This window comes from Phoenix dactylifera, chromosome 1, assembly GCF_051530095.1.
Source record: "Phoenix dactylifera cultivar Ajwa chromosome 1, Ajwa_hap1_PhDact_Kaust_v1.1, whole genome shotgun sequence".
Taxonomy (NCBI): domain Eukaryota; kingdom Viridiplantae; phylum Streptophyta; class Magnoliopsida; order Arecales; family Arecaceae; genus Phoenix; species Phoenix dactylifera.
Genome location: NC_143190.1, coordinates 31,884,098 through 31,897,940, shown reverse-complemented (window position 1 = coordinate 31,897,940; position 13,843 = coordinate 31,884,098). Strand labels below are relative to the sequence as shown.

General features: G+C 39.2%; 1 protein-coding gene and 1 pseudogene across 1 annotated transcript; one reads left to right on the top strand and one right to left on the bottom strand.

Moving 5' to 3' along the window:
- Positions 1-5,136: 5,136 nt before the first annotated feature.
- LOC148715157 (uncharacterized) lies at positions 5,137-9,828 on the bottom strand (annotated as a pseudogene).
- Positions 9,829-10,627: 799 nt separating this feature from the next.
- On the top strand, positions 10,628-13,721 carry CRR7 (chlororespiratory reduction 7). Its single transcript, XM_008806912.6, has 3 exons — positions 10,628-10,899; positions 12,126-12,256; positions 13,223-13,721. The coding sequence occupies exons 1-3, from the start codon at positions 10,845-10,847 to the stop codon at positions 13,493-13,495; spliced, it is 459 nt and encodes a 152-aa protein (XP_008805134.3). The 5' UTR covers positions 10,628-10,844; the 3' UTR covers positions 13,496-13,721.
- The last annotated feature ends 122 nt before the right edge of the window (positions 13,722-13,843 follow it).

Sequence of the window (13,843 nt, the reverse complement as noted above, 5' to 3'; positions counted from 1 at the left end):
TCGCCCGGGCTAGCAATAAACAATCATCTGCGAAGAGCATGTGAGAAATCGGTGTAGCCTCCTCCACAGGCCTGTAAACCTCTAACTCATGCAGGGAAACAGCCTGTCTGAGAGCTCTCGAGAGCGCATCGGCGCAGATGATGAAGAGCAGGGGGGAGAGGGGGCACCCCTGGCGCAGCCCTCTGAAAGCCTCAAAGAAACGGGATGGCGTGCCATTTACCAAAATGGCAAAAGAGGAGCCCCGCACACAGCCCATAACCCAGCTGATCCACCTCTCGGGAAATCCAAACCCCTGCAAAGACTGCTGAACAAAATCCCATCTCATCCTGTCGTAGGCCCTCTCCATGTCAAGCTTGATCCCCATCAAGCTCCTCCTCCTCGGGGCCCTATGAAGATCAAACATAAACTCCTGGGCAATCAGCACGTTGTCTGTGATACTCCGCCCTCCCACAAATGCCCCCTGCTCTGGACTAATCAACCTCGGGAGAATATCCCTCAACCTGACGGCAAGTATCTTCGCTGTGGCCTTGTACAAGGTCGTACACAGGCTAATCGGGCGGAAGTGGCTCGGCTCAGTAGCATCCTGCCGCTTCGGTATCAGTGTGATGAATGTCCTCTGCCAATCTACCGTTCTCGCGAATCTACCGTTGGATCACCAACTACACAGTTCTCAAAGCGCTGAGAACTCGGTACATCATTCGCCGGCACAGCTCTCCAAGCGACTAGGGGGCGAAACATACAGCCGCGTCCCGGGTCCAACGTGAGTTGCTCTCTTCTCGAGGATGGCCGTGTGTCTCTGGGAGGAAAGGGATGGGAAGACCTGGAGTAGGGCTGATGAATATTCCTAGGGAGCAAATGAAATTAGATAAATGATTGTTCCCTTACAATAATACTTTAATAAGATTATCAAAGGATTTATAGTTATGAATGTTAGTTGGATGGCTATTTTGATTTGTAATGCATATATAGCTGGTAATGTTCAATGTTACCATGAGTTGCGGCTATCTTTGATCATCTAGAATGTTTATAGTCTAAAAGGAAATATAGAGGTGTGTACTAGATGGTGATGTCGGTTTTGCTAATTTGTATTCCAATCTTTCAAGAATTGCTGCTATGAAACTTGCTAGTTGCCAAGTTGTTATAACTACTATTTGGGGTTGTCAAGGCTTTGCTATTTCACACAAGAAGGCCCTCGAATGGGTGTAAACACATATGTTTTTTTGGCATCATAGGCAGGAGATCGATAATTAATAAAGGACCATAATACCAATTTTATTCGTGATAGTTCAGAAAAAGTTGTGAGTTGAAGATATTTTAGAGGTTTTTGAGAGACAAGTATGTTCTTTTCAAAAGATTACCCGTGTCAAACTCGGCTCCTTTGATACAGTTTGCAATTAATTGGCACCGCATATAATTCATCTACATGGTATATTTCTCCTCCTATCATTAACCTCATTAATTATGATGCGATGACTTGATTTTGCACAACCACTAGAAGGGTGTTTTCTAGAAAAACACCATAATTTCTAGTGTGAAAAAAATAAAAAAATATATGCAAAAATAAAGCACAAAGTATATACTAAAAGTTTTTGTGATACAAGAACTGGAAAATCAAATGAGGTTTTTTTTATGTAGTTGTAGTTGACTGCAATTCACATCTACCATGAACAAGATCTGTCATATTCTACTTGAGACTACATGAACATAGAAGTCATTCAATGGTACATTGTTATAAACTTTAGTCACAAAGTGCCAAAGCGGCTTCAGTGTGTGTGTGTGTGTGTGTGGAGTAAATATGAGATTGATCATATGGTGCTGACCAACTTGAGTGGATGAAATCATCTGCAACAATTTATTGTTAAAAGCTAGTGGACAAACTCATACTATATTTATGTGCTACGAAGATATGTGGAAGCTCGTGTAGATGAAGTTCTTGACATCTTGTACACGCGCCTCCCCCGGAGGATATAGAAAAGAATATTGCCAAGGAATGTGCTCCTAAACAAAATAAGTCTGCAGTTAGATTCCCTCTACCGACGCAAGGCAGCTAGTAGAAAGCTAGTTGTAATGGTTATTATAAAGCAAAGTTTCCTGCTAGGGATTGGAGGGCCGGGAAATAAAAATAGAACCAAGAAGTAGATGGATTTGTCAACATGGTCCCCATCTCATATGCTCTTTTAGCCATGGTCCATTCATATGAGGGCACACTGAATGAGTAGGTAAAATGCTCAAACAAACTAATATCCAATCATTCAAATCTGGGAAAGATAAACTGTTTCATAATTTTTATTTTATTTTACTGAAACGGATGATTCATACAACTCTAGTATGAATACAGCTAAAAAAAATCAAAAGACAAAAAATTCTAAAGCGCAAAAGATATCTTCAGAATGGTTGGCCACATGCAAAGCCATCTATTTGGCCTGAAAGACTACATCGCCACTAACTATGACTTGGATATCTTGAAGTAAGGGATGACACTTGCCCATACCGCTGGCGCTTCTCTGGATCCGGTTAATAACCATAGCTGAATCACACTCAAGCAGTATAGCTCTGATCTGCAACACACGTCGAGCATGGCCTAGTCTGGCCCATGTTTTTTTTTTTTTTTACATGAACTCAATCATTATTACATCATGAGAAGAAACTCATTGCGTCACTTAAAGGTAGCATGTGACATGAGACTTGCAACCACCTTCTCCAAGATAGAAAATTTCATGGGGGGACCGTAGCTTACTTGCCGTGGGGCCAAAAGACTTGTGAGAAGGACTTTTGGTGGAAATATTCGATGGCAAGGAGAGTGCACTTATAATTTGCGGTGGGACTCGAATCCCTTCGAACGCGGGCAGAATGAGATGTGGAAGGCGCCGTGGAGACTTAAACGGTGTCCACACGGAAGCTGGCTTTTGGTTCGCCTTTAGAGTTGTGGACTTTATTTGGACTGTGTTGCGCTGCTACTGAGGAGGCTTATGAATGACACCAAAGGCTAAGTGTGAGGGTAGGTGGTGCATGGTTTGGAAAGAGACTTTCTCATCCCATGAATATGATGGATTAAGATGTATTGGAAATATGTTTCCCAGAAGCTTCACCAACTGAGTTGAAGTTGATTGACACCGTCAATTCTGAAGGTCTATAAGGTCGAGAAGCCTTTTTGGAAAGGGAAAAAAATTGTGGGTTCAGTGGCTAATTTTATAACAATTGTTATAGTAATTCAAATGACTCACTCAAAGAAAGCACTCGATCAAAGATTGTCTTGGAATTTTCTAAAGATTCTCTCTGGTACTTGAAGGTAGGTGGGACTCTTTCTTTTCTCAAAAAAAAAAGAAGAAAAAATTGTCACCTATCAGTCCAACACATAATAGTAAAGCACTGTACTATTTTTTTAATAAAAAAATAATTTTTTTTTAAGTACATCGGCTGCTCACACTAATCTCACGTGAGCACATCTAGCTGAATCCATTGAAAGAAGACTACATAGTGGCGGAGGGATATAAACATGCCGAGTCTAAAGGATTCCTCCAGAATGTTGAGCAGCAAATGAGGCGATCCAATCAACAGCTCTGTTTACCTTCTAAAATATATGCACGGCCCGAAAAGCACAGCACTCCCTCAATATCAGCCAGATGTCGCCTAGAAGTAGGTGCTCTGCCTCCCCCCACCTCCCCTCTCTTAGCATCAGCCCGGAGCCTTTTTAGTGTATGATTTTGAGACTTGTTAGAGCTAATAGTTCAACTGTTGGATGAAATCTCCTACCGACAATGTTAATCTGCAACTATTTATGCGTTTTAGTCTAATTTCAAAGTGCAGCTTGAAATGTTGCAATTCAATTATCAGCCAAAATGAATTGTAGAAGCAGGGGGCACTTGAGGTGTTTCATCATATATTACACTTAAAATTCGAGTGTTGTTGGATTAAGAAGGTGAGAGTGGGCATGGCCCGGGTCATGCACACTTGCTGCATCAAGCGAGGCTATTTCTTGGTAAGCATGAAGACCTTCCATTTATAGCTGCCAAAAAATCCAGTCCTTAGTTTATCTCAACACAGATGATGCCTTCCCAGAATGATCGTTCCCCTCTAGTTCCCGAATTCCTGTCCTGTTCTCTTGAGGAAGGCTCATGGATTTCCAAAAGAAAAAAAAACGTGGATGTTGCCTGCTGAGCACAATAACATACAACATATAATTGTGTCCTAAGATGTTTAACAGCCATCACAAGGCTAAACAATAAGATGTACGATGTTCTCAACTTTTAGATGGCATTTGTTAGGATCCACGTAGACGTATGTTTAGTCCTACATCATTTATTCGCTGGAAAGATCTTGGATACTTATACAAGATTAAGAAACCCTAAAAAAAGTTCCAACTAGTCTTTTTGGATGAGATTCTGGATTGTTTGAGCATCAAAGACATGAACTGTTGCTTACCAAAACATAAGGCACCAACTGTTTAGTCATAATCTAATTCTCGTAAAAAATAAATATTGGATCCACTCTTCCATTACCAGCTAGCTAACTGTACCCTGTCTTGCCACTACAAGTTCAGCACTGGCCGTTTGGAGCCTGCACCAAGTTTACTTGATTATTCTCTGCTGAAGTAAGAGGTTTCAGTGCACAGACCTTCACCACTCTGGACAGTCGCACATATTCAGATACATGGTTTCGAGTTTAAGTATATATTGCAGCAATCACTTGAAATAGCCATTACGCTATTTGCAAGAAAGCTTTTTTTTGGTACATAATTGCAAGAAAGCTTTGATAGCTGGTTTTTTCTGAAAACCATGAATCCATTTTCTAATTGACAGAAAAGTTGAAAGTTTACAGCAAACTACTACAACTGCTGAAGATTCTTCCTTTCGTCTATATCTTCTAATTTAATGGACATATGCCATATGATACGGTTACCAAGGCTATTCGATTATCTTTTTTGAGCAATACCCAAGATTTCAACCCTGGACTACGCGAGGTGCCAATCAACTGTGCAAATGGTTGTTAGCAAGACTATTCAATTATCTTGAAAAGGGGAGAAAAAGAATGAATAGAAGCTGACATCTCGACCGTAAAGGATGCTGATAAAGGCCACTCATCAGTAGGTTTATGGAAGCATGAATAATCAACACATGACAATATGAAGACTGAGGGTCATGGAACATCTCCATGTCACAACTTTATTGAAACTTGCTGATACATACGCTCTTACTGATTCCATATGCAAGGAAATGCAAGAGTATTTTAGCAAAAACAACTGCAAAATGCTAACATACATGAGAAATTCTGTTATAATAGAAAGAAAGCAAACAAGGAAGCAGCTCAACCTTGCATTGACTCAGCTATTGTACAAGTACTTCTATTATGCCCTATCTGGTTACACCTGATACAGTGCAATGACCGCACTTCTTTGGGTTGATGGGGCCTATAAGGCCATTTCTTTCTTGGGATCTCACCCCGTGTTTGAACTTCTGAATCGTTCTCCATGAGGTTCATAACTTACCTCTATGGGAACAATAACGCCTGCTGGCTCAGCACATGGCTCTTCCAATGCCTTCTCCCAGCCAAGGAAAGCTTGCTTCTATCTAACAAGAACCCCATATATCCGGTGTATGTCATTCAAAATTTTCCTCAGCTTATATTTTTGAATTTGCTGAAGATTGTCTTTTATGCAATTGGCAATCCACGTTGGTGGCCAGCATCTTCTGATACTACACAAGTGTGCTCTGGTGTCAAGGTTCTTATTCTAAATGTGCTGACCTGGGGGAGTTTTGATACATGCACACGCCATGTCCATCCTTCTGCAGCACACCTGTGAAATAAATCCACAGAATATATGCTTAGAAATAGAGTTGACATGGCAAACATAGATTGCAGCAGCCACAACAAATAAGCTACTTCAGTGAGAAACAAGCTTAAAAAATGTGACTACAATATATAAGTGTTTAAGCTGTGATGGGCATGCGAAGGTGATGAGTGATTGTTGATCTCCTATTTGATTTTGATGAGCCCAAAACAGTTGAGTATATTTCATATTGTACTAATGAATTCAAGTGAGTGTTTCAGGTAAAATACCTTTAAACTTGAAAGAATGCCTTAGAAAATGGTTCAAGGATTTTAAGTTGAGTTTTACTCATGTTTGGAACCATTTAAGTCTTAGCCCTGCACTCGAGTCGACTCCCGGAATTCTCGAGTCGACTCTAGCACATGGTTACTGTCTGGCACTTCCTCGAGCTGACTCCCAGATGAGGCGAATCGACTCTTACAGAAAAGACAGAGAGCTGATTTTCAAGTCACAGAGCTCGAACCGACTCCAACTGTTCACGAGCCGACTCGTATAGAGAAAGACAGAGAACGAAGCTACAATGCGTGAGTCGACTCCCAGAAGTTTCGAGCTGTCTCCTGCAAACTGAAGCCGCAAGATAATTTCTTCGGCACAGTGGCCGAGTTGACTCGAACTGTTCACGAGTCGACTCTTACAGGAAATGGCCGAGAGCATTTTTTCACAGACGAAAACGTGAGCCAACTCTGGAATTACTCGAGCCGTCTCCTGAAAAAGAGCTGATATTTCACTTCTGAAGATGCCGTGGGCGAGTCGACTTCCGACTCCTTCGAGCTGACTTTTACAGGATCGACAGAGAGCCTATTAGTAAGAGCCCGAATTCGAGTCGACTCCAAATTTTCTCGAGATGTCTCCTGCTTCAACCCAGCCGACTCCAAGATGGGCGAGTCGACTCCAATCCCAACGGATATTTTGTCAGAACAGCTCTTTTCTCCTCTCTAATGGCTAGTTTTCGAGGAGTTAAGCTAAGAGAGGTGGTTCTAAGTATAAATAAGAGGAGAATACACATTCTATTGAAGGGGATTCAAGTGAATCAACCACAAAAGAAAAGTTAGAGCCTTTCAAAGCGGAAAAGAGGAGTTATTGCATTCCAAGTAATTTCAGAGCACTCCTCCCATTAAAAGCTTATTTAAGTGATCCTCAACTACCAGCACATTCAAGAGAGGATCCAGTAAAGAAGAAGCCAAGTCTTGCATTAGCAAATTCTGTTTGAGAGCTTCCTCCTTTATATTTTGTTTATATTGCTATATCTGCTTATTTAGAAGCTTGTAATCCTTAAACTCTATTTTTCTGATATTTGTTACTTGATTCAATCAGGAAATTGAATCAAGGGATTAAAGTTTGTTGGTGAGCCTGTAAAACCAATGGAGTAGGTTTTGGTTGGTGAGCCCGTAAAATCAACTGGGTTGTTTGTGAGCTCGGAAAAACAAACGGAGTGGTTTTAGTCGGCGAGACAGGAAAAACCGACCAGGTTCGTTGTGATCCTGTGAAAATAACAAATTGGGTTGTGAGCTTGTAAAACAACCGGGTTGTAATCTTAGGATTATAGTGAATTTCCAAGGAAAGCTTGGGGAGTGGACGTAGGAGTAAGGTTGGCTCCAAACTACTATAAAAACCTTGTGTTTGTGTTGTGGTTTATCTTGCTTTACTTTTTTACTACTTTCTTATAGATTACTTAATTACATTTGTTTAAAATCAAGAAAGCTTGCATAATCCTCAATAGATAAAATTAAAGAATCTAATTTTAATTAGAACCCAATTCACCCCCCCTCTTGGGTTGTCTTCTGGGCAATAGAAGGGAGTTGGGTTTCAAGTTTTGTTAGTGATAATTTTTATATGATGAGCAGAAAGGAGGATGGATGGGACAAGTTGCAAAAATTAGAATCTAGACTCTTGAGGAAACATGCATGGGAGTTCTCCTATGGGTTATCTGAAGGAAATAACTGGAGAATTTGTAACTGAGCTGAGTGTGACAAGGGTTTGGTGTTGGACTTGGGATGGGTATACAAAATGAGAGGAGAAAATATTAGAAGGTAAAAAATGGCAGGTTAAAAAGGGAATTTTCATTTGCATTTTGGGTGATCTGTCAAGTTAGAAGAATGTTACCGTCAGGACTTTGATCATCATCAAAGTCTTAAAAAGTTGATTCACAAGATCATTAAATTGGAAGCAAAGAAGACAAATGAACAATAAACTATGCGAGGGAATTGAAGCAGGATAGTGCAGACTGGTAAGTTAAAATAGAAAGAATTCATTAGAGCTAGAGATTTTAAATGATTTTGTTTTAAAGAGATAGAAGCACCACAACAGAAATAAATATCAGGAATTGTGTTAGAGGTTTGTTGTATAGGGTACTTCTACTCTCTAGAACTATTGTTGACACAATGAGACTGGGCCCAAGCTTAAGATAATAAATTTGAAGATCAGTTGGGAGGGCGAGAGAGTTAGAGTTAGTTTAAAAAATATAATATGAAATGAAAAAAGATCTAAAAATTAAAGATGGAGAAAGCTCGGGATACAAATAATTTCACCCTAATATTTAGAAGCAAGACTGTATTTGTAAAGATGATGTAAAATCATTTGATAATCAGAGAGCAGTATCAAACATATCAGATCTTTCATTTGTTCAATGACATTCATAGTTCTAAAGGCTGTAAAAGACAGTTAGCGGTTCTAATCCTTTTACAAATCTATGTTTTTTTAATAAAAGGACAATATATCACCATTTGCTCCTTTAATGATATCTGACTCTTCTTTGCTAAGAAGGATTTTGGTAAGAATTGGAAAATGTATCCTGAGACTAATTGATCTCCTGAAAGTTTGTTTTCAATGTTGAGAGAATCTAATGTAAAATTCCATCTTCTATTTTATCCGCTTATTTGGTGATGCTCGTAGCATAATGTTTCCTTCCAAACTATTTTTAATTAGATGTCAATCTTGAGAGTAAATTTCAATTACCACTGTTTGGTATTTCCACAGGCAAATAAAATATACAGCTTGTGCTAGAACTTTGTGCCAGAAGGCTGGGAGGTTCAGTATTCAATCTTCATCAGATGATTTCAAACAAAAGCTATCCTATATGTTTTAGTTCACAAATTTATTAATATAACAATAGCTTATTCATAAAGATATGATGCTAACATCAACCTGGTTGTGATAGGATGCTGGTCTGATTGGATCATGTGAAGCTTAAAATTAGCATCAATGGCAACCAAGGTATGCCATACCGGCTCAAACCGGGCAGTACGAGGCGTACTGTATCATATCGGTTCGGTACCGATATCTAGTACGGGTGGCGTACCGACATTAGGTATGCAAAAAAATTCTGTACCATACTGTACCGACACTGTGCTAGTGGGGCACCGATACGGGGTCCGATACCGAGATGGCGAACCTTGATGTCCATGAGTCTCTTCGAAATATCTCTCTAGACATGCTAGGACCCAAGTGATGAGTGCCTCCCATAATCTCTTCTGGAGGATGTTGCCAAAGTGTTTCGACCGCTTTGGCTCATGAGCTGCTCTTCAGCTACTACAATTGCCATCTCTCTGTAGTTTCTTTTTTTATAAATAATGCATATTAATTCAAGAAAATCCATAAAGAGAATAGCAGATGAAGTAGATATATTTCAAAGTGAAAAGGTAAATGTCAGAATAAAAAAAAAAAGAAAGAAGATGAATATAAACATTGGGTTGTTCACCTGTTACTCAGCTAAAACATTTTTTCTATAAAAATGATAAGAACAACTCTAATTGCATTAATTTCAAAAAATATGCAATCCTTCAAATAGTCAATTGTTTGTTGACTTTTTTTAAAAAAATTATTGATAGCTCATGTTATAAAATTAACAGCTAAATTTTGTAAGGAAGAACAATCATGATTCAGATTACCATAAAATATAATAAACATGAAATACAGAGTAATTTGAAACTTAAACTCGCATAAATTCCAGCAAGTATACATCTCGTAAAACAGTTATTTTCCACTAAAAATTAATCAAAGATACAATACCTGATGGTCTCTGTTCCGGCTGTTTCGAGTGTGGGCACACATTCAACAGCAATCTCATCATCATCATCATTTGTATAATTGTATTCTAAATCTTATTGGCGAAAACAAAGATTGGAATTTTGCGATTAGAATCAAACTCCTCCATCATATGCCTCATATCATCATCAGTCTCCACCGACACGAGCTGCGAATCCAGGCCACCATCAGGGAGCTGAAATTTGACACCCAATGAGCTCGGATCAGCATCACAGAGCTCAACATCTTCGATGGTACTGATCGGAACCTCGCCAACCTATCGATCGACACCAGCCAAGTTTTCCCCACAACCGTACAAGGCCTTCCCCTGTTGGCTTATAAAATAGCGTCCAAAGCTACAGAGGAGCTTCGCCTTCTCTCCCGCCATCCCAAAATAGGAAAACCTAACCCTAATGCTAGCTCTCTAATCCAAAATTCTTGATTCTGTTCCCATAAACCGAACACAGAAGCGGGATCCAATTCCAATGTCGATTACTTCACAGCAATTCGTAAATTGGGAGACAAAAATTCAGAAAGTTCGAATAATTCGAATCGATCAGAAAGAAAACCATCGTCAATTGGACTGAAATAAGAAGAGAGGAGATCGAGAAGTACCATCGGGATCATCAAAATCAGGCGGGAATCGAGCTCCGGCAACCGGAATCGGCCGGAGAGAGGAGGTGGAGGAGGGGGTGGCAGGCGGAGGGGCATTTGAGGAACAGGATGTCAGGAGGCCGGAGGGGGAGCGGAAGGGTGCAAAATTTTGGAAACTTTGAGGGGGCATTTGGGTAATCTTCGTGCTCGAGGGGGCGGAATAGGAATATAACATGGGTCGGAGGGTGTAAGAGCGAAAATTTTGAACGTTATCCCCTGTGAGCTGCCTTCATCTGAGGCCCTTTATTTCCGCCCACCAGGATAAGGGCTAGAATGGGAAGAGAAGGATGCTTGTATATATTGGAAGCTGGGGGGGGGGTAAGAGAAGGGAAGGGCTTTGATGGAGGGGGCCTTAAGGCAGTGTACTCTCACTAATGGAGTTCAAAGTTTCAACGGTTAGTGTATTTTATTGCTATGAAAAGAAAAAAATAATTTAGTACATTTACTTGCATAGTGCTTAGTGATATTGCTTCTTATTTTAAAAAAATAATTTTGATAGTATTGTGATTTGGGCAATTTGAAAATAGATAACTGCAAGGTTGAGTTGCATTTTGTCTATAAGAGTGCTTTGATTTTTGGGAATTTCATGACTTGAGTTTCATGATTTTAGAAAGTGATGATTTTGTAAGAAAAGCAGAGGAGAGGACTGAAGGAAAATATGGGATTTGGAGGGATTAAATGAGAAAATGGTTTTTAAGGATGTCTGAGTCCTAGTAGTTTCTGATTTTGAGTAAATTGGGCCAAGGTTCCTTCGTGCATTGTCTGCAGAACATATGAGAATAGTATCTTATGAACAATCATAAAGAGCTTTAATGTTGAAAGTCTGCCATGTTGCTGATTAATTTTTCATGTCTAATTACATGTAAAGAGAGCAAGGTTTCTTTTAATGGTGATAGTATGCTAAGCTAGGTATTTAAATTGCTTATCAAGGATATTGAAAGGGAAAACAAAAAAGCTCAAGGATTATGAGTTTAAGCAAATAAAAAGGATATTATGAAAAGCTATTATAAGACTGTCAAAAGAAACAAGGGAAACCAACCCACAATATTAGTAAAATGATTAAGTGCTGCTTAGTTTCAAAAACACCTGAGAAACACAATATCATGTTATAACAAGATCTATGGCCGAGGTGGGGTCCTAGCCCTAGATGCGCATCGGCATAATACATGGGTTGGTTGAAATATACCAAGGCAAACATTCCATTCATAAGGTGAATATACATTTCTTAATAGAAAAGCTGATAGACATGCCAATTGGTAGTATTTTACTATATGCTAGCTTAGTGGGACTAACTGAAATATACAACTTATCGGTAGAAATCAGCAACCATTTGCAATCCTACATACACCACTTTCAACATATTTGGACATGCTTGATGGTTAGAAGATTCAAATCCGTTATGAAATTCAAATTCATGAATTTAGAAGAATGACAATTATACTAAAAGAGCGCTCGACTACTTATTTTCATATGAATGCTGTAATTTTTTCAGAAGTTCGAAGAATATAACTATTCTCCAATGAGGAAAAAGCATTTACGGCTTTTTCTTTTTCTTTTTTCTGGTCCCGCATATGCCTGTTATTCTTGACATTGCTGTTATGCCATTACTTCCTCGTTGTAGGCAAGCAGTCATCAAGATTTTTCAGAAAAACATCTTTTAGACAAAGGTTATTTTGGCTAGCTGGTGATGTGTGCCCCCTGGTCAATTTAGAACTGCCACAAATGAGGGAACATCACAAGCTTCATATAAAGGTACAGCATACCTTCTGCTCAAAACTTCATCCTGATAATCGTATATCATTTGTCGCTGATCTATGAACTGTTGCTTTTTATGGAAAATAGGGTTGGTTTTTCATATGTGAGACTGGATATTGTGGTTAAGGAAATATATAAACTAGAATGGCTATGTATACATTTTGATTGCCATAAAACTTATAAGAGGTGAATGTGACCTGAATATGGTACGACTATAGATCTTACTAGAGGTATAGCTGAAGCATCTGATAGGCATACATGTGCACTTAAATGTATCTACATGTCATGAATTGTTAAATCTATAAAGTACCGCAATTAAAGTAAAAACAGAATTACACTTCAAATATTTAACAAACTTGGTTACTTGGTACATGGACTAAATTGTAGAAATAGGATTTCAGTTTTATTGCCAATCCCATGCCTGGATACTTATTTTCTTTTTAATCGAACATGTTTTTAGTTCAGTTGAATGAATAACAAAAGACATGCAAAATCTTGAGTTGGTAGAAGCTACAAAAGATGCTACATTACCATGTTTCAGGCCAAAAGCAGGTTCAAGACTGCGTTCCACTGATGGAAGACATTCAGCGTATGGTGCTGAGCCACTCAGTACCATTTTTCTTTTCATTTTTTTTCCTCCCATTTTGATGAAACTATGGATCATCCCAATAACCTGCAAGATAGAAGCTAGAACGAGTTTCGCCTGACATTTTGTTTGAATCGCTACCTCATACTCCTGGTTCTTCTTGAGGTTTTGTGCATATGTATTAAAAGTAAATCAGCATGGATAGATGAACTCTCTCTCTCTCTCTCTCTCTCTCTCTCTCTCTCTCTCTCTCTCTCTCTCTCTCCCCGTTCTTACGTGCATTTTCTGCACTCAAATTGTGTTGCTTTTGCAGATTAAAACATGTTGCTATTTCTAATTGCAACATCTCATATTACTGACTGAGAAAGCATAAGCAGGTTTCTGCAGTTAGGAGGAGAAGGGCATATTTACAATCTGATACTTATGTTCTGCTGGAACCTGGAAAAAGTGAGGAATTCGTTTCAGAGGAAGAACTTAGGGTCAGGCTGAAGGGCTGGCTGGAAAATTGGCCTGGCAATGTCTTGCCGCCTGATCTTGCAAGGTTAGATAGTATTGATGCTGCCGTTTCTCACCTTGTGAGGTCTGTTTGTGAGCTTGAGATTGACGGTGAGGCTGGCTCCATACAATGGTACAAAGTTCAGCTGGAATGAGAGGGGCCTTTAAAGCATGTCATGAACATGATACAACTGGGTGGAAAAGATCCCTATTAGGTCAGCATTCATGTATTAAAGAGTTTCAAATACATGCATGAAAGCTCATGTAATCAACAGTGGTAGCAATGGACCTTTTGGGTCTTATGCATCGTAAACCAATATGGTTATAGCTGTAAGTCCCGCATGATGCAAAATACAATAGTTTCGTTCTTTTTCAGATTCATTTATATTCTGCATGCTTTATTCCTATAATTCATTTGCATACTGGAAAGTACCATCATCCAAAAATCTTGACTTCAATTATAATACATATATTTGGACTAGAATACAGAACAGGACCTTTTT

Bases quoted from the DNA above. Each gene is read 5' to 3' on its own strand.
- CRR7 (XM_008806912.6), top strand. From the start codon at position 10,845: ATGGAGGGGGCCTTAAGGCAGTGTACTCTCACTAATGGAGTTCAAAGT. The intron at 10,900-12,125 runs GTTAGTGTATTT...TCCTCGTTGTAG, and splicing joins TGGAGTTCAAAGTTTCAACG to GCAAGCAGTCATCAAGATTT. The intron at 12,257-13,222 runs GTACAGCATACC...AAGCATAAGCAG, and splicing joins ATCACAAGCTTCATATAAAG to GTTTCTGCAGTTAGGAGGAG.